General features: G+C 45.0%; 2 protein-coding genes and 1 pseudogene across 3 annotated transcripts in view; 1 reads left to right on the top strand and 2 right to left on the bottom strand.

Annotated features, from left to right (window-relative positions):
- The window catches only part of PRPF4 (pre-mRNA splicing tri-snRNP complex factor PRPF4), a 16589-nt gene extending 15452 nt beyond the window's left edge, over positions 1-1137 (top strand). Inside the window, exon 14 of one of the 2 annotated variants that reach the window (XM_007449753.1) lies at positions 229-1137. In XM_007449753.1, the coding sequence (XP_007449815.1) occupies positions 229-422 (194 nt within the window). In that variant the 3' untranslated portion in view covers positions 423-1137. The remainder of the gene's footprint in view (positions 1-228) is intronic. The other variant, XM_007449752.1, reaches the window with a different exon arrangement.
- Positions 1138-2646: 1509 nt separating this feature from the next.
- Positions 2647-3126, bottom strand: LOC103076517 (60S ribosomal protein L17 pseudogene; annotated as a pseudogene).
- Positions 3127-5405: 2279 nt separating this feature from the next.
- Positions 5406-5978, bottom strand: RNF183 (ring finger protein 183). The gene has a single exon (XM_007449751.1). It carries the CDS (start codon positions 5976-5978, stop codon positions 5406-5408), a length of 573 nt encoding a protein of 190 aa, XP_007449813.1.
- Positions 5979-21177: the final 15199 nt, after the last annotated feature.

Raw genomic sequence — 21177 nt, 5'->3', positions numbered from 1 at the left:
GAAAGAGCCAGAAGACCTTAATAATGTTATTTGTTTCCCTAAGTCTGCCTGTAGTTGTCTTCTTTTTCGTAGAGGTCTAGTAGGAATACAGATCAGAGTGTTGAGTTTTTCTGAATGTAGATAGCTTCTTTTTCAAAATAGTATGTTCTAGCAGATTTGGGGTCTTTTATTTTCTTATGCTCTTTTGAGTACTTGAATTCCTGAAGCAACTCCCCTTTTCTTTTGTAGCTATCCATGGGAATTTCTTGCTTACTGGTGCCTATGATAACACAGCCAAGATCTGGACCCACCCAGGCTGGTCGCCACTGAAGACTCTGGCCGGCCACGAAGGCAAAGTGATGGGCCTAGACATTTCTTCCAATGGGCAGCTCATAGCCACTTGCTCATATGACAGGACCTTCAAGCTCTGGATGGCTGAATAGGCAGGACCATGGAAGATGGATTCTAGCCTCACTCTCTCTTTAGAGCCATTTTCAAAGGAAAGGAATTGATGTGTTTTGTTCTATCATGTATTTTGCTAATTACCATGTATATAGATCCTCAAAAGAATTGGATTTCCATGTCAGTTCCCACTTCAAGCAGGCAGCCCAGTCCCTGGGTGTTGGTGAACCCCTTTCATGGTTGAAATTTTAATTTTCATCTTCAGGCCCTGCCATGAACTTTGTAGACATTGTTTTTATTAATCTTTTGTTTGAATGCCCTATTGCTTCCCTCACAGCACTCCGGATTGTGACTGACTCTATTTTTAATTCTTGAAACTTGGCTTTCCATTACATGGTACATGCTTCAGGACTACATGTGACTCAGAGAGCAAGGTGGCTGGACTATACTCTGGAAGCCCTTGAGTAGAGAGACACACCTCACCATGCACTGGCTAAACTTGCCTGACAGAGCAAAGAACCCTGAGAACAGAAGGTGAAGAGGTAGACCACAGCTATGCTCAGGGTTCTGCAGTAGAGAATATTTTACCTCTTCCTCTTGAGTTCACTTGGAATGCTAACTGCATTGGGAAGCTCAGAACTGAACATTTTCCTCGTCAGAAGATGTCTTCCATTTTGCTTTCAAGTTTGGCATCCTTTGTGTTACCCAAAAGCTAGGCCATTGTGTCAAGATTCAATGAAATTTTTAGAAAGCAAACATGATGTCTCTATTGTGCAAGTTCTTTTCTATTGGTTATTTAAAGGATGTACCCTTCATGTCGAGGTAACTCTGGAAAAAAATCCCTAATGGGTATTCCTAAACATAAACTTTTTCTTTCTTATACACTTGCTAAAGAGTAAAATCCTATTTAAAAAACTGCCCTTTAAAGAATTATCTTGTATATATAGTTAAGCATTTTCTGAATCCTAGGCATTGGTCCACAGAGGTCCCTTTTTTTTTAGTTTGAGATATAGCAAATGATCTCAAGTATGGCGTACTCCAATTCTGTCTCCTTAGTAAGCATTCTGTTAGTAATTTTTTTAAAAAATGGAGGGCTGTTGCATTGTGGGCGAGACTACCAGTGAACTGTATCTGGACTCTCTAATTCTTATTCATTGGCCAAGCAGCAGTTACTTTCAGCTCTTTCCACCCCAGGTATACAACCACTGAACTCTGGAAATACACAATAAATTCACACAAAAAATAGAGGAATTGGCAAGAAGAAAGGATTGTGTATAGAGAATTCAAGAAGGGCTTATATGATGGCTTCTCCTTGAATGTTCAAAACACTTTTCCTTTGCTGTTCCAGGGAGGATGAGAGTGACTTTGTCTGTCTCTATCGTGCATAACTAGGAATGTGTGATATGTAGCTAAATAGTCTGTTTAATCTGATTTCAATTATAACCAAGTAGTTGCATATCCTGTGTACCTGTTAAGCTTCTGGATTATCAGCTCTACTGTGTTGGGCACTTCACTGTTGTTTAAGTATTAATGGGCTCTATTTCCTCCATAGTTAGCCATGAAAAGAAATTATTTTTCATTACTACCTTTGTAGTGTGTTTAAACTAATACTGAATGTTAGTGTATTAGCGTGCACTTTTCAAATATAGTGTGTTAAAGGTTTTCGGTTTTTCAAGTTGAAATTTAACCACTTGTTCCATTAAACTTGTCTTTTGTTTTGCGGGGGAGTGGGTGGTTCCAAGAGATCTAGAGGGGTAGCAACTGGGTGAAAAGATTTCATCTAAGCCTTTGGCCAGACGAATGTCTTGGCAGGATATACACTTCCTTACTGGGAGTATCATTGTCCAAAAGCTGTTAGCTGAGGAGCATATCCCAAGTGTGTCATTTCATGCTAACGGTGAGACAAACGTCATCGTCATCACTTAACAGGACGCTTACTGCTGTCTAGACACCACCAGGCACATTCAGACATCTTGTTTAATCCTCACAGTCTTACAAGTTAATTATTATTCCCTCTTTTAAAACAAAACTGAAGTTCAAAGAAGTTAAGTAACTTGTTCCAGGTTACCTAGTTAGTAAATGGTAGAGTCTGGTCCGTCTGTGACCTTATAAGAGATTTCATAGGACTTTACTGAGTATGTTGGCAACATGGGCCAGACCAAAAAAAAAAAGTCCAGCCAGCATGGCCTGTTCCCTGTACAAAGTCTGAAATTTTTAAGTGCTCCACCTTTTTTTTTTAAACTTTGCATTTATTTTTTGCAGCATTTATTCCCAGACCGTAAATTTTTGTTTCTTCTGGGATATCTTTTTCTTCTGTGCAACCTCCTCTTCTGGTTTAGGAACAATCTGTTCCTTTTCAGTAAGGATCATCTCAGTGTGGCAGGGAGAGCTCATATATGTGTTGAACCGACCATGAGCTCTGTAAATCCTGCACTGTACCTTGGGGGCTTTGTTCACCTGAATGTGCTCAATGACCAGAGAATCTGCATCTAAATTCAGCATTACTCTCTGCATTTTTGAGCATGTGCAGTAAAAGTTCAGCACTCTTTGGGCCACTGACCCTGCATCCATCCCCACTGTTTGGCCTGGGCACACCTAACCAACTCCACCATTGTAATGATGGAATGGCACACATTGCTTCTGTAAAGTGACATCCTTCAGATACTTGTTGGCTTTTCGGATGTGCATACCCTTAATGGCCTGGACGGTTTCACCAGTGTTCTTAAAGTGAACGTGAAGATTTGAACCTCTTGGTCACCTCAGACCACTTACCGGGAAAGCCCACTCTACCATTTATACTGCCCTTTTGAGGAGTCACTGCATCTCTTACTCTGACTTCATGCCAAAGGGAGTTAATTTTACCACTTCTGCCTTGTGAACTTGCAAGGAGCCTATAGTGTTATTCAACAGGAAACTATTTGCATCTTGGGACAGATGATACTTTGTTGTGTAGAAATGTCTTCAGCATTGCAGCATGTCTTAGCATCTCTGATCTCTGAGGTACTAACAGCCAGAAGCACAACCCACCCCTGCATTGGGGTACCAAAGATTCCTAAATGCTCTCTAGAAGGATGGCACTGCCCAAAGTTAGAACTATTGAATGTGAAGACAGAAGATGCCACAATGTTAACTGTATCCTTCCCTATCCCAGAAGACTCAAAGCTGTGTCTTGTTTGGTGAATCAGCCACTCCAAGAGTGTTCTATTTTGACTGAAAGGCCTCCACCACATGCTAGCTGGGTGACCTTGAACAAGGTAACTAAACTTGGGGAGCATCAATTTCGTCTGTGACGAAGCCTGCTTAACTCGGGAGCAGTGGTCCCAAGTACAGAGGCAAGTGTTCTTCCCTGAACTTCCCCCGGCTCCTCTCTGTTCCTCACTGGCTCTGAGAGCATGGTGAAATCATTGCCTAATTTACCCAGCACAAGAGTTAAGGAGCAAGGATGTGTAAAGAAATGAAGTCAGTGAGGAGACATCCAGTCCCAGCCTTAGTATAATTATCTTCAGTGGTGCAAATGGAGCGGTAGATGCTAGTCCCCTGGCAGGATAGGTAGGCGGCTTTCCAATTTCATAATGGAGAAGTTTTTCTTCACAGGGGAGCTTAAGACTGTTTGGTTTTACTAAACAGGAAGTATGCACGTCTTGACTATTTTGGAATATCTTGTACATTAAGACCCCTAAGAGTTTATAGAAGCTGGTTTCATTAAACTTACAAAATGCTATTTAGAGCAAATAAAACCAGTGTCTGGCCTCTGAAAGCTTATTCTACAAATCCCCCAAAACAAAATGTTATCTTTCTGTGATGGTGTTTTAACCGCTTTGAGATTGTTTCAGAGCCCTGAGCCACCAGGCAGTATTAAAAGTGAGGAAATCAGGGTTTTAGATACTGCAGAGGTGGCAACCTGTAGTCAAGCAGCATCCAAATTCTATCTAGTTTTCCTTGGTTCCTAGATTCCGTCATGTAAAATGAAAACCGGAATCCCCTGCCTGCATGGCCTCGGATGGGAACGAAGGCTCTTACTCTATCCGGGGTTTCTGCCTTATGTCTTTTTTTTTTCTTTTTTGGCCATGCGACACAGCACGTGGGATCTTAGTTCTCCGACCAGAGATCAAACCCGTGCCCCCTGCAGTGGAAGCACAGAGTCCTAACCACTGGGCCACCAGGAAATTCCCTGCCTTACCTCTCAAGGCCAGAATTACAATGGTTGGAGAAGGGGAATCAGAGCTCCACCCCTCACCTACCAGGAGGAATAAAAATCTTTTCCTCCAAATCCCAGATTTCTTTTGATCACTGACTCTGGTTTCTTTCACCTTTAAACTTTTCTGCTCTTAACACTCCATAAACCACGCACTGACAAGAGGTCGTCTTGTACAAGAAGCAGCTGAGTGGATGTGCCCTCCTTGCTGGTAAGGACTCTGCCACCCCTGGCTCATCCTACCCTTCTCTCCCCCTAGTTCTGACAGAGGACCAGCCAACTGGTTGTTGAATGAGTGAGTGAATGAATTAATGAATGCAGGCCATTCTTACTGGGACTGGTGGCAAAACATCCAAAGAGAAAACTGAAAGGGGAAGACAGACACATTTGCTCACAATTGAAGTTCACTTTCCAAATTTTTTAGCAAGAAATAATAGAGTGAGCAACTCCAAAAAATGTGAACTGAGTTCAAAGCAGCTCCAGTAAGAATTGCAGCTTGCTGTCTGAGTGGGTCAGGTTCCTGGATGCCATCGCCCAGCCCTTTGGTACAACATGCTACGTAGCCCTGGCATCACAGATCTGCTTCTTGGCCCTTCCATGACCTGTGGTTCACACCCAGCGCTCTCTTCATATCTTTTCCCATTAGCTTTCAGAGGTTCTCATTATAGCAGGACTGTCTCCGTTCCCAGAAGCAGACGCACAGCCTAGCCGATCCCTGGATTGTAAAAAAGAACAATACTACAAAGGAAGACGACCCCAAATGAGGCTCTGCAGTCCTCACACCCAGCAGCAACCAAGAAAGGCTTGGTTCTTTGTCTGGAACAGATGCTCACCCCACACCCCCAAAAAACTGCTTGGTCCAGAAGATGGAGAAGATGAGCAACAGAGTGATGCTGAGGATGACAGCCAGCAGGTAGGCAAAGATCCGGAACTGCGGGTTGCGGAAACACCCCCTCAGAGAGTCGTGGTTGGGGCTGGGGATGGGGCTGGGGCTGGTGGTAGGGGCCACGTCCCGGGGGGGCCCAGTCTGGCTCCCAGGCCCGGGGCCGAGTTCCAGCGTGTAGGCCCAGGGCTGGCGCAGGAAGCAGCGGCTCTTGGGCTCATCTTTGAGACAGAGCTGGCGGCCTTCCAAGATGATGTGGTGGGGCTCCAGGTGGAGCAGGGTGAGCACGGCAGTGTCTGTGGGCAAGTCAGTGACAGGCTGTCCAGAGGCCAGCACAGTGGGCTGGCGACAGAGCGGACACAGCAGCCGGCGCCGGGCCGGAGTCACCAGGCTGAGGTGGGCCAGGCATTCCAGGCAGAAGGAGTGGCAGCAGTCCAGCACTTTGGGGGTGTGGAACGTGTTGTTGAAGGGGTTCCAGCACACAGGGCACTCCGGCTCCCGGCCCTGCTTCTCCGCCATCCTCAGACCAGACACTGGGAGGTCTGGCAGGAGACGTCCTAGCAGAAAGGGAAAAGGAGCAAAGGAACACCCATTAAGCTCCGTGCCTGTATTGGCCCTAGGCTGTGTCCTGTGGGTTGTTAAAAGGTATTATCGCCCACATTTCACAGATGAAGAAACTTAGGTTCAAAAGGTGAAGTGAAATGAACTTATCTACAAAACCGAAATAGAGTTACAAATGTAGAAAACAAACTTATGGTTACCAGGGGGTAAGGTGGGGATGGATAAATTGAGAGATTGAGATTGACATATACACACTACTATATATAAAATAGATAATTAATAAGGACCTACTATATAGCACAGGAAACTCAATACTCTGTAATGGCCTATATGGGAAAAGAATCTAAAAAAAGGATGGATATATGTATATGTATAACTGATTCACTTTGCTGTACACCTGAAACTAACAGGTGTAAATCAACTATACCCCAATAAAAATTAAAAAAAAAAATGAAGCGATTGTTTCAGATCACCCAGTCCCTAAGCCGTAGAATTAGGTGAGGTGCTCCTGCAGCAACCCCTCTACCGGGCCCAGGCCTCAGGCACCCCACGATCATCGAGCTCCCTCGAGGAGACGGCACCCTGGCTTTGGAAATGGATAAAAATGCTCCTTGTGCTGCACGTGATCGCCCTTGGCCTCTTGGGCTCCAGGGAGAGGGAGAGGAGCCACAGTCAGTGCTTCCTGCTACAGGGCAAATATTTCCTTCCCTGCTGCCTCGGATCCTGACTAGCCCAGAGATGGGCTTTGTGAATTCCCTGGTCTCTCCCTCCTCTGGGGGCAAATGCCAGGCCCTCTCTCCCTCCTGCCCTTGGGCTGCAGGGCCAATTCTCAGTGCCACTGGCCCAGTCTTTGTGCAGGGCACTGCACTGGCCTGGCAAGGGGCCCTCTGGGAAGGCTTTTCCCCTTGACCTGGAAACATGGAGAGGCTCCCCTGCCCAGATCAGCCCTTCCAGAGCCTCCTCCCAAGATTTGGCCTCCCCTGGCACCTCCCCACCCTCACTTTGTCCTAGAAACTCCCAGAGCACCCACCTGGCCTTCCTTGGCACTACGGCTGTCAGGCAGACTACCCTGAAGGGCCTGAGGCTCCAGCCTCTTCCCCTCCAGAATCTGCAAAGCTTTGGGAGACTGCCTTCTCACCACCAACCCCGGGGCCCGTCTCCATAGCAGCATACACATAGCACCTGAAGCTGCCAGGTAGCCCAGGCGGCAGTCTCCTGAGTGCACCTGCCTGCAGCGAAGGCCAGAGAGCTACCCAGTTGGTGGGTAGTGAGGTGAGGGACCCGTGTTCCCCTGGGGTGTGGCAAACAACCAACCCTGGAAGCCAAGTTATCTGTGAGACTGTGGGCGGTCTCTTCAAGACCTGGGATCCCTGGCCTGGAAGGGCAGGGGTGGCAATTTCCTTCTAGATTGTGGAGAGGGTAAGTGAGCCTTCTGGGCTTCCTCTCTCCTGGGCCCTCATTTCTTTTCTAAAATGGCTGAAACCTTCTCAAACAAAGGGGCTGCCTGCCCTGCCCTTCAATTGCTATGAAATTCACCTGCGGCACAGCCTAAAGTCCCTGAATACTCTCTGAATATCAGATTCCACAAGTCCTCTCCCATCCCCTTCCAATCACTTAATGTGCCCAAGGAGCTACACCCAGAACATGCGAGCCCGGCTGCCTTCTTTGTCCTTAGATGACACAGATGGTCAGCCTGGCAGGCACTGACCGCTGACATCTTGGAGTCCAAGACTCAGCCCTCGCACCACCCTTGGGGCTTAAAAGCGGGAGTCAGGGAGAAGGACCGCTCCAGCCCCGCATCCCTGTTTCAACCAGAAACACTTGACTTGTATTGGTCATCTGAACAAGTGGAAGGCTTGAGCTTCTGAGGAAAAAGAAGTTTAAAAACCTCTTCATCCTAACCACTCACTTTGCAGATGGGAGGCAAGAAGTGACTCTCACCCAAGGTCACCCACTAGTTAGTGGTGACACCTGGACTTCCAGGCCACCACCATGCTGCTGTCAGAAAGGTAGAGCCCTCAGCCATTCAGTCCACCTGCTGGATGTGTGTTATTAACTGGATAGTGAGTGTTTGCCTCTCACTAGGAGATTCCTCGTGGCCAGAAGTCTGTCATGGTAGGAATCCAGGAACCGTGCAGGGGGGACTTGGGGGTAATGAGTCTCCCTTGTGCACCCGATATGACATCATCTACCCTGACTGAGTTGGCGCCTGAAGCAAAACTTGCTTACATTCTCACCCATGGCTTCCTGGTTTCCTTCTAGACCCTAGACCTCTGTCACTGCCTCGGGACAGGGAAGAGGAAGTGAAGACATGCAGGAGGAGGATGGAACAGCTCTGGCTGAAGCTCGGATAGTTTTGCCAAAGATCCTCGCCAATGAATGCCTCCTTCTGTGGACAATTCGTCCTTTCTACGAGCAGTCATTGAGTTAATGAGAGCTCGCCACATGCCAGGTGCTGTGCTGCGCACTGGGTAAATAATGGGGAACAAAATAGACATGGTCTTTGACCTCATGACATTTAGAGTCTAGTGAGGGAAAAGAGACATTTAATGAGTGATGGGCAATAAATACACAATTTTAATTAATACTATAAAGGACAAAAAGGAAAATGGGCTTAGGGGACTTGTTGCTTCAGGTGAGATCACCAGGGAAGCTTTCTCCAGAGAGGTGATAGGAAAGCCAAGACCAGAGGATGAGAAGAATCCAGCCCTGCAGGATGGAAGAAAAGCATTCGAGCTCAAGGGACCAGCATGTGCCAAAGCCTTAAGGTGAGAAAAAGCTCTGTCGTTGAGGAAGTGAAAGGAGGCCGGGTGACTGGGGTGTAGTGGGTGGGTATGGATGGGGAAGTGGCTTTTAGGAAGAAGCCAGAGAGGCTGCCCTGGAGGCTGGGGAATGCATCTGGGTTTTATTCTAGGGCTGAGCGTGTGTGTATGTATGTGCTGGCCGGCAGGGTTGGGGGGTGGGGGGGTGACCCGATCCTATTTCCATTTTTTTTTTGCGGCACACGGGCCTCTCACTGTTGCGGCCTCTCCCGTTGCGGAGCACAGGCTCCGGACGCGCAGGCTCAGCGGCCACGGCTCACGGGCCCAGCCGCTCCGCGGCGTGTGGGATCCTCCCAGACCGGGGCACGAACCCGTGTCCCCTGCATCGGCAGGCGGACTCTCAACCACTGCGCCACCAGGGAAGCCCCTATTTCCATTTTTAAAGCAACATTCCAGCTGCAGAGCAGAAGACAGAGTGAAAGGGATGAGTGGAAATGGAAGACCAGTTAGGGGCTCTAGCCGTGGTCCAGGTTGGGATGGTGGAGCTTGATGCATGTGAGGCGTTGGTGTAGAAGATCAAAGGGATGTGTGAAAGATATCTTTGCAGATGCAAATCAAATATACTTTCCAAGAAGCAGTGGACAGCACAGATTCTAGAACCAGGTTGTCAAGGCTACTGACCCCCAACACACTGCTTGTTAGGGCTGTGATTCCAAGTGAACTGTTTAACCTCTCTGTTCTTCACTTTCTTCTGAAGAGGAAGGTAAAAGTGGTGCCTCAGAGGGTAAAGCTCTTAGACAGAGCCTGGCACCCAGTAAAGACTATATATGAGGTGGTTGCATTATCCCTGCAAATGGATTTGAGAGAGAGGAAGGCTCAAGGCTGACTTTGAGGCCATGAAATTTTCTGCGTTGAGCTTTGAGGAGCCCCTGAATTCCAGAGTGTGTCAGAAGCAGACCTTTAGTGTTTATCAAAGGCCTTAAAATATACATAACCTTGATTCAGCAGTTCCCCCACTGGTAATTTATCCTGTGGAAATAATCCAGGACCTGTGCCAAGATTTGGGTAGAAAGCACGGCTCTAATGGTTAAAAATTGAAAACTGCCTAATTATCCAATAGTAGGACACTTATTAAATAAATTCTGCTCCATCCATACAAAGAGACATTCTGCAGCCTTTAAATGATGTGATAAAACATCTGTTGATATGGAAATACATTCATGACATGTCATTAAGTGAAAAGAACCAGTAATAAAACCATATTACAGGGCTTCCCTGGTGGCGCAGTGGTTGAGAGTCCGCCTGCCGATGCAGGGGACACGGGTTCGTGTCCCACATGCCGCGGAACGGCTGGGCCCATGAGCCGTGGCCGCTGAGCCTGTGCGTCCGGAGCCTGTGCTCTGCAACGGGAGAGGCCACAGCAGTGAGAGGCCCGTGTACCGCAAAAAAACAAACAAACAATAAAAAACATATTACAGTATGATCTAATTTTTCAATATATATGTGCAATGGGAAAAAATGTGTGGAAAAACAAACACTGAAATGTCAACAGTGGTTATCTCTGGGGGTAAGATTATAGGTTTGTTAGTTTGTTTGTTTTTCATTCTCTTGCCTGAAAATTCTAACTTTATTCTAACTTTATTGCACTAAGCTTACTATCCTTAAAGATCTTTCCCTCCCCACAAAGCAGGCTTCCATTTTCTGAAGTTCCATGGCCAAAGCTGTAAAGGGATGCTCAAGAGGAGGGATGATCACTGTTGAATCAGCACCTGGGCCCTTATCTGCCATGGTCACCTCAGGCCTTGTCTGTGGTTTCAGAGTCTGTCTCCAGGAGGGACTCTGGCCACTTAACCACCAACAACTCACTCTCAAGCCAGGAAATCCCAATACCACCCCAAAGACATCGCCTCAGTCTGTGACCAGGACAGTCAGCCAAATATCCATTGTCTGTAGCATCACCCCAATACTTTCAACCTCCAGAGGAGAGAGGTGAAGGACTAGCATTTTTATAGGACTTGCCAGTTTACAAAGGGCCTCAGTCCTGGCTGGGGTCTAAGTGTGGTAACTCACATCTTGATGGTATAATTTGCCTTTTGCAATTTTTTTTTTCCATTTGCATAGACCATTTGATTCTGTAAAACCACCCTCTGAAGGAAGCAGGATCAGGAGTCGACAGTGTGCAGCTATGGAACCAGACTTCTTTGCTGTGAGGTCTTAGACAAATGGCTTAACCTCTCTGAGCTTTGTTTCCCTCTGTAATATAGGCTAATGATCTCACCTATGAGCTTGCTGTGAGGAGGGGATAATGACTGCTATGTGCCCAGCAAAGCAGATGCTCAATACATAGGTAGCATGCTATTTTTACACTCATTTTATAGATGGGAACATCAAGGCTCAGAATGGTGAAGTCACTTGCCCAAAGCTTCACAGCTAAAGAATGGCTGAGCTTGAAAGATGATCCCAGGAGCCCTGCCTCCCAGGACAGCATTCACCCGGTCGGTGGACGATGCTGCCTCTAAGGATGCAGGGCCCTGTGAGCCGTCCCTCCACGACCCTCCCTGGTTCCTTACCTGCTCCCTCAGCGCCTCCTCCACCTCCTCCAGCTCCTTTGCCTAGCACGGCCCTGCTCTGGGCTCTGACTTCTCTGGGCCTGGTTTCCAGGCAGCTGTGGGCGTGCCTCATTTGCATGGTCTTCAGGAAGCTCTCGGCCAGCTCTCCATCTCAGGATTTTCTCTCCTTCGCTCTGCTGCCTTTGGACTGTCTGAGCCTACCAGGAACAGCCTGGAAGCTTTGGTTTCATCTTCCTCCTGTGAGTCACTCTTGCTTTCTCTCTAAGGGGGTCGAAGTCCACTCATCTTTGCAGGGCTCTGTTCTGCACCCGGTTGGTCTCCTGCATCACCTCTGACTGCACTGCCTTGGCTCACACACAGCCTCATGGGCAGTTGACAGGCAGGCAGGTTGTATCTGATGCCACTTCTGCCCCTCGGCGTAGATCGATCCTTTCCTACTCTGTGCCCTGCAACTAAAATACAAAGGGCACTTGCAAAATATTGAGAAAATTATTTAATCCAAAAGGAAAACAATTAGGGGAGCATAAGCCTGAAGCATAAGCCTGAAGAGCCTGGGTTTTCAATCAAGTCAGATTTCTGGGTCACAGTCAAGTCCTCGCTCAGAATCTAGACTCTACTTACTAGTGATGGAGACTTGAGCAAATTAATTTCTCTAAATATTGTTTTTCTCAGCTGAAAATGGGCATAATAATTTTACCTATTTGATCCACAGGTTAAATGAGATAATGCATGCAGAGATCATAACACAGTGCTTGGTACACAGTATCATGCAGTAAATGTTAACTATTTTTAAGAGATGATCAGGCAGATCACAGAAAAAGAAATACAAGTGGAATATATATGTACTTGTTCAACCTCATTTATAATTAGAGAAATTCAGATTTTAAATAAGATACTGCTATTTTTCCTATCAGACTGACAAACATTAACATAATATTAGCTAAAACCCGCTACTATTATTAAAAGTAATAATAGCAGTTTATATGCTTTTTAAATGCTTCTGATCTGGGACAATGAGTCCTCCCAACACTCCCACAAGGCACAATATGGATCACATAAAATAAATGACTTGTCCTTACTCTTCCACAGATAAGGTATCAGAAGCTTAAAGCAAGTAAGGGGTTTACCCAAGAGCTCATGAGAAGCAAGTTAAAGAGCTGGGACTGCAGGTATGACTCTGAAATCTGTGCCGTTGCCTCACTGTCTCCCAAAAGTGTGTTCATATGACCCATCTTTTGTTCCCTCTCCTATTCTCTGTACATACGGTCCTCTTCTTTTATTCCTTTACTGACCATTTAAATTGGGGTTTGGAGAATAAACAGAAATAAATGTATTTTAGGGTGTAATCAAATGCCCTAGTCCCCTTATTTTGTGTTTTAAAATTTTTATTTTAGAAGAGATAATACATGTGCATGTTCAGCACAAGAGGTTTCATTTTGCAATGAAAATGTTGTTCTCCCAGCTACCTAATTTCCCTAAAAATTAAGGAATTATACTATCAGTTTCTTGTGTATCTTTCCAAAGATGCTTTATGAATACACAAGCAAAGCTCCTATGTCAAAATGTCTACGTATTCCTATTCCTCCTTTTTACACAAATGTGCATTTGGTATACATGGTTCTACACCTTGCTTTTTTCACTTAACGATGTATCTGAGATATCATTCTGTATTAGTGCATAAAGAGCTTTTTCAGTTTTTTAATGGTTGTATCATATTTCATTGAATGGCTGTACCACAAATTACTTAACCATTCCCTTATTGATCTAATCCCTTCATTTGTTGTTGTTTGTTTGGTTTTTTTTTGGCCGCACCTCAAGGCATGCGGGATCTTAGTTCCCTGAACTGGAATTGAACCCAGGCCCCCTGCAGTGGAAGCGCTGAGTCCTAACCAGTGGACAGCCAGGAAGTTCCCCTAATCCCTTCATTTTAAATATATAAATATTGGCTGGAAAAATAAATGCCAAAATGATTGCAGGATTTAGATTAGCCTTGAATTGTCTGAAAAATAGCTGTGTTCTTTGGGAAGTTGTAAATCCCTAACAAAGACCTCTAAGCATTTTTCCTCTTTCTGAGCAGGAGACAGAGGGATGCCTCAAGGCATGACCTGGTGGCCTGGAATTCCCTCTCAGCCCTAGAACGCCCTGCTTTCCAGTATCACTTCTGGTTAACTAAGGTTAGTGAGAATTCAAGGCACTGATTCAGCGCAAAGGACCTGGTTCGTATTTGAGAGTTTGGAAGCCATGCTTTCTGGTTTGGCAACTCATGCGAACCATGAGAAGTTTATACACTTTTACATAATAATATAATTCCCTGTAAGTATCCAAAAGGTATGTGTGATATTGTGATTTATAATAAGAAATATATGTATATTTGGCCTTCATTCTATTCCTGGCCTGGGATTGAACACACGCTCCCTGTGGTGGAAGCGTGAAGTCTTAACCACTGGACCGCTAGGGAAGTCCCTTATTTAAAATGCTATTGCAGAAGAATTTTTATTGATCTGTGAAAATGGTCACAATATACTATAAATGGAGGGGGGCAAAGCAGTTACAAAATGTTATATGTATGATCCAGATTTTGTAAAACAAAATTTATATATATAAAAAAAAAATTTATATATAAAGCCTGAAAGGCCATGAGACAAAATGTGCCAATGGTTATCTCTGCGTGCTAAGTTTACTGGTATTGCCATTTTCTTCTTAACTATATTTTCTAAACTTTTATTAATAAATATGTATTACTTTTGCAATAGGAAAATTCACTTGGAAAACAAGGAAGTCTGAGTTTTCTGCAACCCGGGAATCCAGAACTTAAAAAGAAGCAAGGAGTGTGTGTAAGAGATCAGTCAGGGCATTGCAAGCATTGACATAAAAATAAAATAACCCATGGCCCTTTCCCGGGTCACTGCTTGTCTAGTGAGCAAATGCATTATCATTAATATCTCTGGGTGGTCAGGGCTAGGGAGTACTTTGCAAACAGTGGAAATTTTTCCAGGGAGATACCCAGGAGAGATAGTGAGCCACCTCAGGAATTTGAGAGTTGAACTAATTTAGTTCATGCTTCGGAGGTGAGGTCAGTCAGCTGGAAAAGCACCTCGTCTAAGCAGTACCTTGGAACCGGGTGAGTGAAGAATCATGAGACTTGGTGAGGCCCAGCCAAGGTCGGGGATGGAGGCGGAGGGTGGCATGAACCATGCGGGGAGGAAGAGGCAGCAGAAGGCAGTAAATGGGCAGCAGAGGATGGAGAAAAGGCGGTGACGCGGCAGGTTTTGGTCAGGTGATCAGTGTTGAGTGAGCTCCCACCCCCTCCAAGGGCAGGGAGCAACTCTCCCTGTGGGGCACCACATTGTTATCACTTGGAGCCATGCCTTAGGCTTATCCGGAGGCCAGAACAGTCCCAGCAACAGAGGCATCACCTGGAGATTGATAGGAATGCAGAAGCTCAGGCCCATTCCAGGCCTACTGAATCAGAATTTGCATTTTCACTAGATCCCCAGGGGGATTCAGAGACACACTGAAGTATGAGGACTAATTTAGGAAAAAATATCCCCAGTATATGCTCCTTGACTCATCCCAGGTACATTTGTCTTCAGGTTCTTAAAGACTTCTCAAGGATCTGACACCAGGGAGATGTCCCAGACAGGGCTGGGTGAATCTCAGCCTGGGAATGGACACCGTCCCTCCCTCCCCATTTCCTGTGTGCAGCATCTGAGTTTGTTTTACATGTCACAATCCTCATGCAAAACCCTTGGGGCCAGATGTGTTTCAGAATTCAGAATTTTTCATATTTTAGGAAGATAATATGATGCATCTACCATATACTAGTGAGACCTAAGGCAGCACCTGGTAATCAAATGCATTAATATTCTGCAATTTATTTTTTATTTTATTTTATTAATATTCTGCAATTTATTATAAAGATTGATACCCAAAAGAATAAGCACCGTCAGGTCAATTTTGGCACCAAATTTAATGAAAAAAACCTTTGTCTCCAGGGCTTCCCTGGTGGCGCAGTGGTTGAGAGTCCGCCTGCCGATGCAGGGGACACGGGTTTGTGCCCCGGTCTGGGAGGATCCCACATGCCGCGGAGCGGCTGGGCCCGTGAGCTGTGGCCGCTGAGCCTGCGCGTCCGGAGCCTGTGCTCCGCAGCGGGAGAGGCCACAGCAGTGAGAGGCCCGCGTACCGCAAAAACAAAACAAAACAAAACAACCTTTGTCTCCAGAATGGGGGATTTTAAGCATTGTGGATAAGGTTTATGAACTGTTTTATTATTTTATTTTATTTTAAAAATGTGTCAATTGAATAAATTTAGAAACACTGATAATAACACTATTTCCCAGCCCTCGTTTACCTCAGACTTAGCAGGAACTACAGGATCTAGATATTCTTTCAAATATAAAGTAGTTCACATAATTCCTTTTATCAAGCAGGTCACATCTGGCATTGTTATTCCCAGATCAATTCAAGGGATTCTGTGAGGAGTGATTGGATTTTGATGAAATTAAGAATTTATCCCAGCTAACATCAATGCAAAACGTCAGAGCTAAGGCTGGACCGCAGGGCCTCCAGCTCCTAGCCCTGCGCTTTCCTCCTCTCCCTTCATCTGCCTTCCCCTCCCCTCTCTGTCCCCAGGCAGAGGGTTCCCAGCTGAGGACACAGGACAGCAGGCCTCTTGCCCATACCACCTGGTGTGTTTAGAAACACAGAACTGCAATTGGACGGTTCTTCCTCCAGCTGGGCTGTGAATGAAGCATCTTGTCTTCCAGTCCCCCAGACTTGCCGCCACATCAGGGTGGCGGTAACTGCCCCCTGAAGGTCCTTGGAGTGAGTTGGGCCAGGCACAGCCAGGTTAAGTCCTGACGCTTGAACTCTGAAGCCTTTCTCCACATGACCCCTGCCAGAAAGACAGTGGCAAAAAGTTGCAAGAGGCCGTTTGTACAAGGAAGGGCCAGGGCAGTTTCCAGGAATGTCTCAAAGGCCTTCTCCAAATGCCCGGAGAGAAGGCTCCTGGACCAAAGTCCATCTCTGGTCTTGGAATGCTCAGCTTGCAGTACCGACAGAGGGATCCTTTCACGGGGCTTTTAGTCGAAATCAGGAAGCCGGGCCCCTCCCTCCTCGCTGGGTTCCCGGGGCCTCGTGGTTTGCACTCTTCTCTATTGCACTTTCTCATTTGTGCTCGTCTCTACATCTGTCTAGTTTCCCTTCTCTCATGGGAGTTTATTCTTTAACTTTTATTGTAGTACATGCCCAATATGGAAAAATTAGGCAACTCAGATGAATATAACACTGACACTTAGGAACAATGCTAGGCACTATTCGAGGGGCTCTACCTGAATCGTATGACATCCCTGATGACAACTCTGTGAGTAGGTGCTGCCATCATAACATCTCCATTTCACAGATGACGGCACTGAGACACAGATTAAGTCTCTTGCCCAAGGTCGTGAGGCTAAGAAGCGGCAGACTGGGATTTGAACCAGGCATGGTGGTGCTGGAGTCCACGCCCTAAAACCAGGCCACGCTGTCACCTATAAGGAGGAAATAAACTCACCCAAAATCCTACATGCAGGATCCCAACAATGTGAAGGGTCTAACATAAAGCCCTCTCCACAATAAATAAGACTGTAAAAATAACATCTTCTGGATGAGAGGCAACTCAAAGTGGTTTTTGTAACTGTATTATTGTATTCTAATTATCACATGGTTCAAACAAATGGGTCATAGAATCTTTAGTATGAAACTTGAATTATGGTTTCACAATAAGAACTTTTCTACGGATGGTAATTAGGAACAAAGAAAAATTCTTTCTGGACAAAGGTATGTTTATCATAGCCTTTCGGTGTATAGCCTTTCAGTCTCTTTATAAGTATTTTAAATGCAAAATTTTTTCATACATTATTATAAAATACGTCACATACTCCAGGTACTGTTTTGTCGCCTTTCCGCTTATCTTTCCACATCATAAAATAGTCCTCTACAACCTTTTCTTCAAAATGAAAATAGTCTTGTTTTTGATCATAAAAGTGGCAAAGGAAATAACAAATGTATGTGTTTGCTTGTAGTATATGCGTGAAATGTCTCTGAAAGAGTACAGTAGATGCTGGTAACACTGGTTACCTCTGGAGGGAGCCAGATGGAAGGCAGACATGGATGAGAGGGAGACTTCATAAACTCTTGCACTCTTGATTGTGACTATGTGAATGAGTTATCTATTTCAAAAATAATTAAGTTTTTAAAATGAAACTGATTCACCCTCATTACAAAAAAGAAGGCATAAAGTAGAAGATAAATTCATCTTTAAACTCAATACCCAGAGATAACACTGTTAACATTTTTGCTCTGTTTCTTCCAGACCTTCATCTATGAATGTATAGACATATGTGCAGATATATTTTTACCAAAATGGGATGAGGCTGTATGGGGCTGTTTTGTCACCTGTGTTTTTCACTTAGGGTGAATCATGGACAACATTTTATGCAGCCCCATTTTAAATGTGTACAAGGTTATTAGTCATGTGAAGGTGGCTGGTTTCCAAAAGACTATTTCTGGATGGACTGCGAGTTCAGCACCTGGACATGCAGTGCTAGTTGACACCAGTGTTATTTTATTGGAAGACTCAGATGAAATTATGATCGTGAAAGTAGTTTGTATAGTGCATATAAGGTTTTACTGTTAAAATTCTGGCCTCTTAACTGGAGGTGTCAGGAAGAAAGGTACAGTCAAAACCAGCTGGTCCAGCTTCTTTCTAATGTTGGCCCGTGGAGCTGACACTTCCCTCGTACAGTCTTCAACATTTACACACTCATCTTTAAAACTGAGGCTTGCAGGGTTTAAGGGCACAGAGTGTTAGCAAGGGTATGGAACAACGGAAACTCTACTGAAGGTCCTCCACAGCTGGTAGGAATGTGAACTGTGACAAATCTTTTGGAAAAGAGGTGGTATCTACTAAAGCTGATCATGCACTCTACCCTATGGCCCAGAATGGCCTCCCCTGGTTATACAGTGAATACGATACCTGCATATTTCACCAGATGACATACTAATGGAATGTTCATAGCAACACTAACTATAAGAGCCCCAAACTAGAAACACCCATATGCCCATCAGTAGTTAAGTGGATAAATTATAATATTGTCACACAATAGAATACTATCAAACAATGTCAATCTATCTCACAAACATGTTGAGCCCAAGAAGCCTGACAAAAATTAAGCGCACATATTGTTTCACCTAACTCTACTGCTGGATAACAAACTGTCCCAAAACTTAGTCTTAAAACAATTTATTGTTTTTCATGATTCTGTGGGCTAGCTGCGCAGTTTCTCTTCTGATTTCATCTATGGCTGCATTCAGCTGCAGGTTTGGCAGGGCTGGAAGGTCCAAGGTGACCTTGTTCACATGTGTGGTGGGACTGGGTTCTTCTCCACAGGGCCTAGGTCACTCCCTGACGTGGCAGCCTCGGAGTAGCATTCCAAGAGGGTGAAAGTGAAGCGGCAAGCTCTCTCTAAGGCTGAGCCTCAGACTTGCATAGCATTCGTTCTTCTGCATTGTATTGGTCAAACCAAGTCAAAGGCCGACACAGATTCAAGGGCTGGGAAAATAGATCCCATCTATTGATGAGAAGTTACTTTGCAAAGGGTCACACATACAGGGATGGGAGAAGCTTGTGGCCATATCTTCCATCTGCTACAGTATGATTCTACTTATATAAAGTAGAAAAGCAGACAAAACCAATTTATGCTGTTATAAATACCTTGGCAGATAGTTCTGAAGGGGAGTATGAGGGAGGCCATCTGCGTTCCTGGATGTATTATGCTCCTTCATCTAGGTTACTAGAGTGTGCTCAGTTTAAGAAAATTCTGCCAGCTATAAACTTAAGACATATGAAGCTCTGTGATGGCTAAACTTGAATTAAAAGTTTATATGTGTGTGTGTGTGTGTGTGTGTGTGTGTGTGTGTGTGGCTTAAAAAGAATGAAGTTCTCTTTCAAGTCACAGTACAGCTGGTCAAGCTGTTGGAACAGCTCAGCTCCTGGAGGTTATTTGGGGCCCCAGGTTCCTTCTTTCTTGTTGTTGCATCATCTTGTCCTTATCTGAATAGCTGAAGCTGTTGCTGGCAGTCTGCATCCCACCTAGTGCAAAGGGACTCAGAGGGGAAATCCTGGACAAACATACTCCTTTGGAGCTAATAGGGTGGAAGTTACATCACTTCCACTCACACTCCACTGAAACCAACTTATTCTTATGGCTGTGCCTAGCTGGGAATGCTGTCTTAGCTGGACTGCCTGTGCTAAGAAGTGCCCATTTCAGGAACAACTAACAGTCTGCTGTGTTTTAATGATGAAGCTGTTCTTTGATAATTATGCTTTAAAAAGGCCATTCAGAAAAAGCTAAGTTCCTTTATCTCAGTGTTAAAAGATTTAAAAAAACAAGTGGGGGCTTCCCTGGTGGTTCAGTGGTTAAGAATCTGCCTTCCAATGCAGGGGACGTGGGTTTGATCCCTGGTTGGGGAGCTAAGATCCCACATGCCACGGGGCAACTAAGCCCCCTGTGCCTCAACTACTAAGCCTGCATGCACCACAACTAGAGAGCCCTAGCGCCGCGACTAGAGATACGCCTGTGCTGCAACAAAGAGCCCGCGCCCTGCAACGAAAGATCCCGTGTGCTGCAACTAAGATACAGTGCAGCCAAATAAATAAATAAATATTAAAAAAACAAGTGACCTGAGTTCTATACTTGCCATTCCTGTGTCAAAATGAAGGCTGTTACAGACTGAAAACAACACGTCTCTCAATACCAGTGCTGAAAACACACATGTGAAGGTACATTTCTGCTGCAACAGCTAAAAGATCGGACATTATTTCTGTTTCAATAACTGTAAACTCAGAACTCCTGGGGAACCTTCTTTAATAATCACTGTTCAGGAAGATAGTGATAATGGGGACTTGTCTGATACTTTGGGGACACCGATGATATTCACTGCATCGCAGTACTTACTGGTAGCTATTTTAAAGAAAATAATCACTCTTTTCCAGGTTATTTTTAACCTCTTAGTAAAAATAAAGGTCCTCTTATAAAATAGTGTAAGCCACCAAAAAATAAATAAAAAGGTCATTAATAATCACTATGCGGGCTTCCCTGGTGGTGCAGTGGTTGAGAGTCTGCTTGCCGATGCAGGGAACATGGGTTCGTGCCCCAGTCCGGGAAGATCCCACATGCCGTGGAGCGGCTGGGCCCATGAGCCATGGCCGCTGAGCCTGTGCGTCCGGAGCCTGTGCTCCGCAACGGGAGAGGCCACAACAGTGAGAGGCCCGCGTACGGCAGAAAAAAAATAAAAATAAAAATAAAAAATTACCATGCATTTTTCCTTCAATATATAAATATTTTCAACTTATATAAGTAAATATATAATTTTGAAAAAAAATTTTAAATATACTTGGCCAGATTCCAAGGGTTTATATACTTTCCTAGAAAAAACTTGGACTTCCCTGGTGGTCCAGTTATAAAGACTCCACGCTTCCACTGCAGGGAACGTGGGTTCGATCCCTGGTAGGGGGACTAAGATCCTGCATGCCGCGCACCATGGCCAAAAAGAAAGAAAAAGTCAAGTGTCTTTGGAAACTTCCTTTATATGATTTTAGAGGGATAGCCTCTAAAATGAAGTGTTCAATGCACAAATGAATGCACTTTAGCAGCCTGTATCTTAGGTGCTGAGAGTACCTGATTAGAGCATATAAGACTGAAAAATCCTATAATACATTTGGATTTATTAATCTATTTTCTACTTAAAATGCACAGATAAGGAATTTTTATATCAAGCATGTGT

Source organism: Lipotes vexillifer, unplaced genomic scaffold, assembly GCF_000442215.2.
Source record: "Lipotes vexillifer unplaced genomic scaffold, Lipotes_vexillifer_v1.1 scaffold230, whole genome shotgun sequence".
In the NCBI taxonomy this organism is placed as follows: domain Eukaryota; kingdom Metazoa; phylum Chordata; class Mammalia; order Artiodactyla; family Lipotidae; genus Lipotes; species Lipotes vexillifer.
Note: the sequence above shows the minus strand (reverse complement) of the source record. Positions and strands in the feature narration are given on the sequence as shown.

Coding starts and splice junctions, on each gene's coding strand:
- RNF183 (XM_007449751.1), bottom strand. CDS start 5,978: ATGGCGGAGAAGCAGGGCCGGGAGCCGGAGTGCCCTGTGTGCTGGAAC.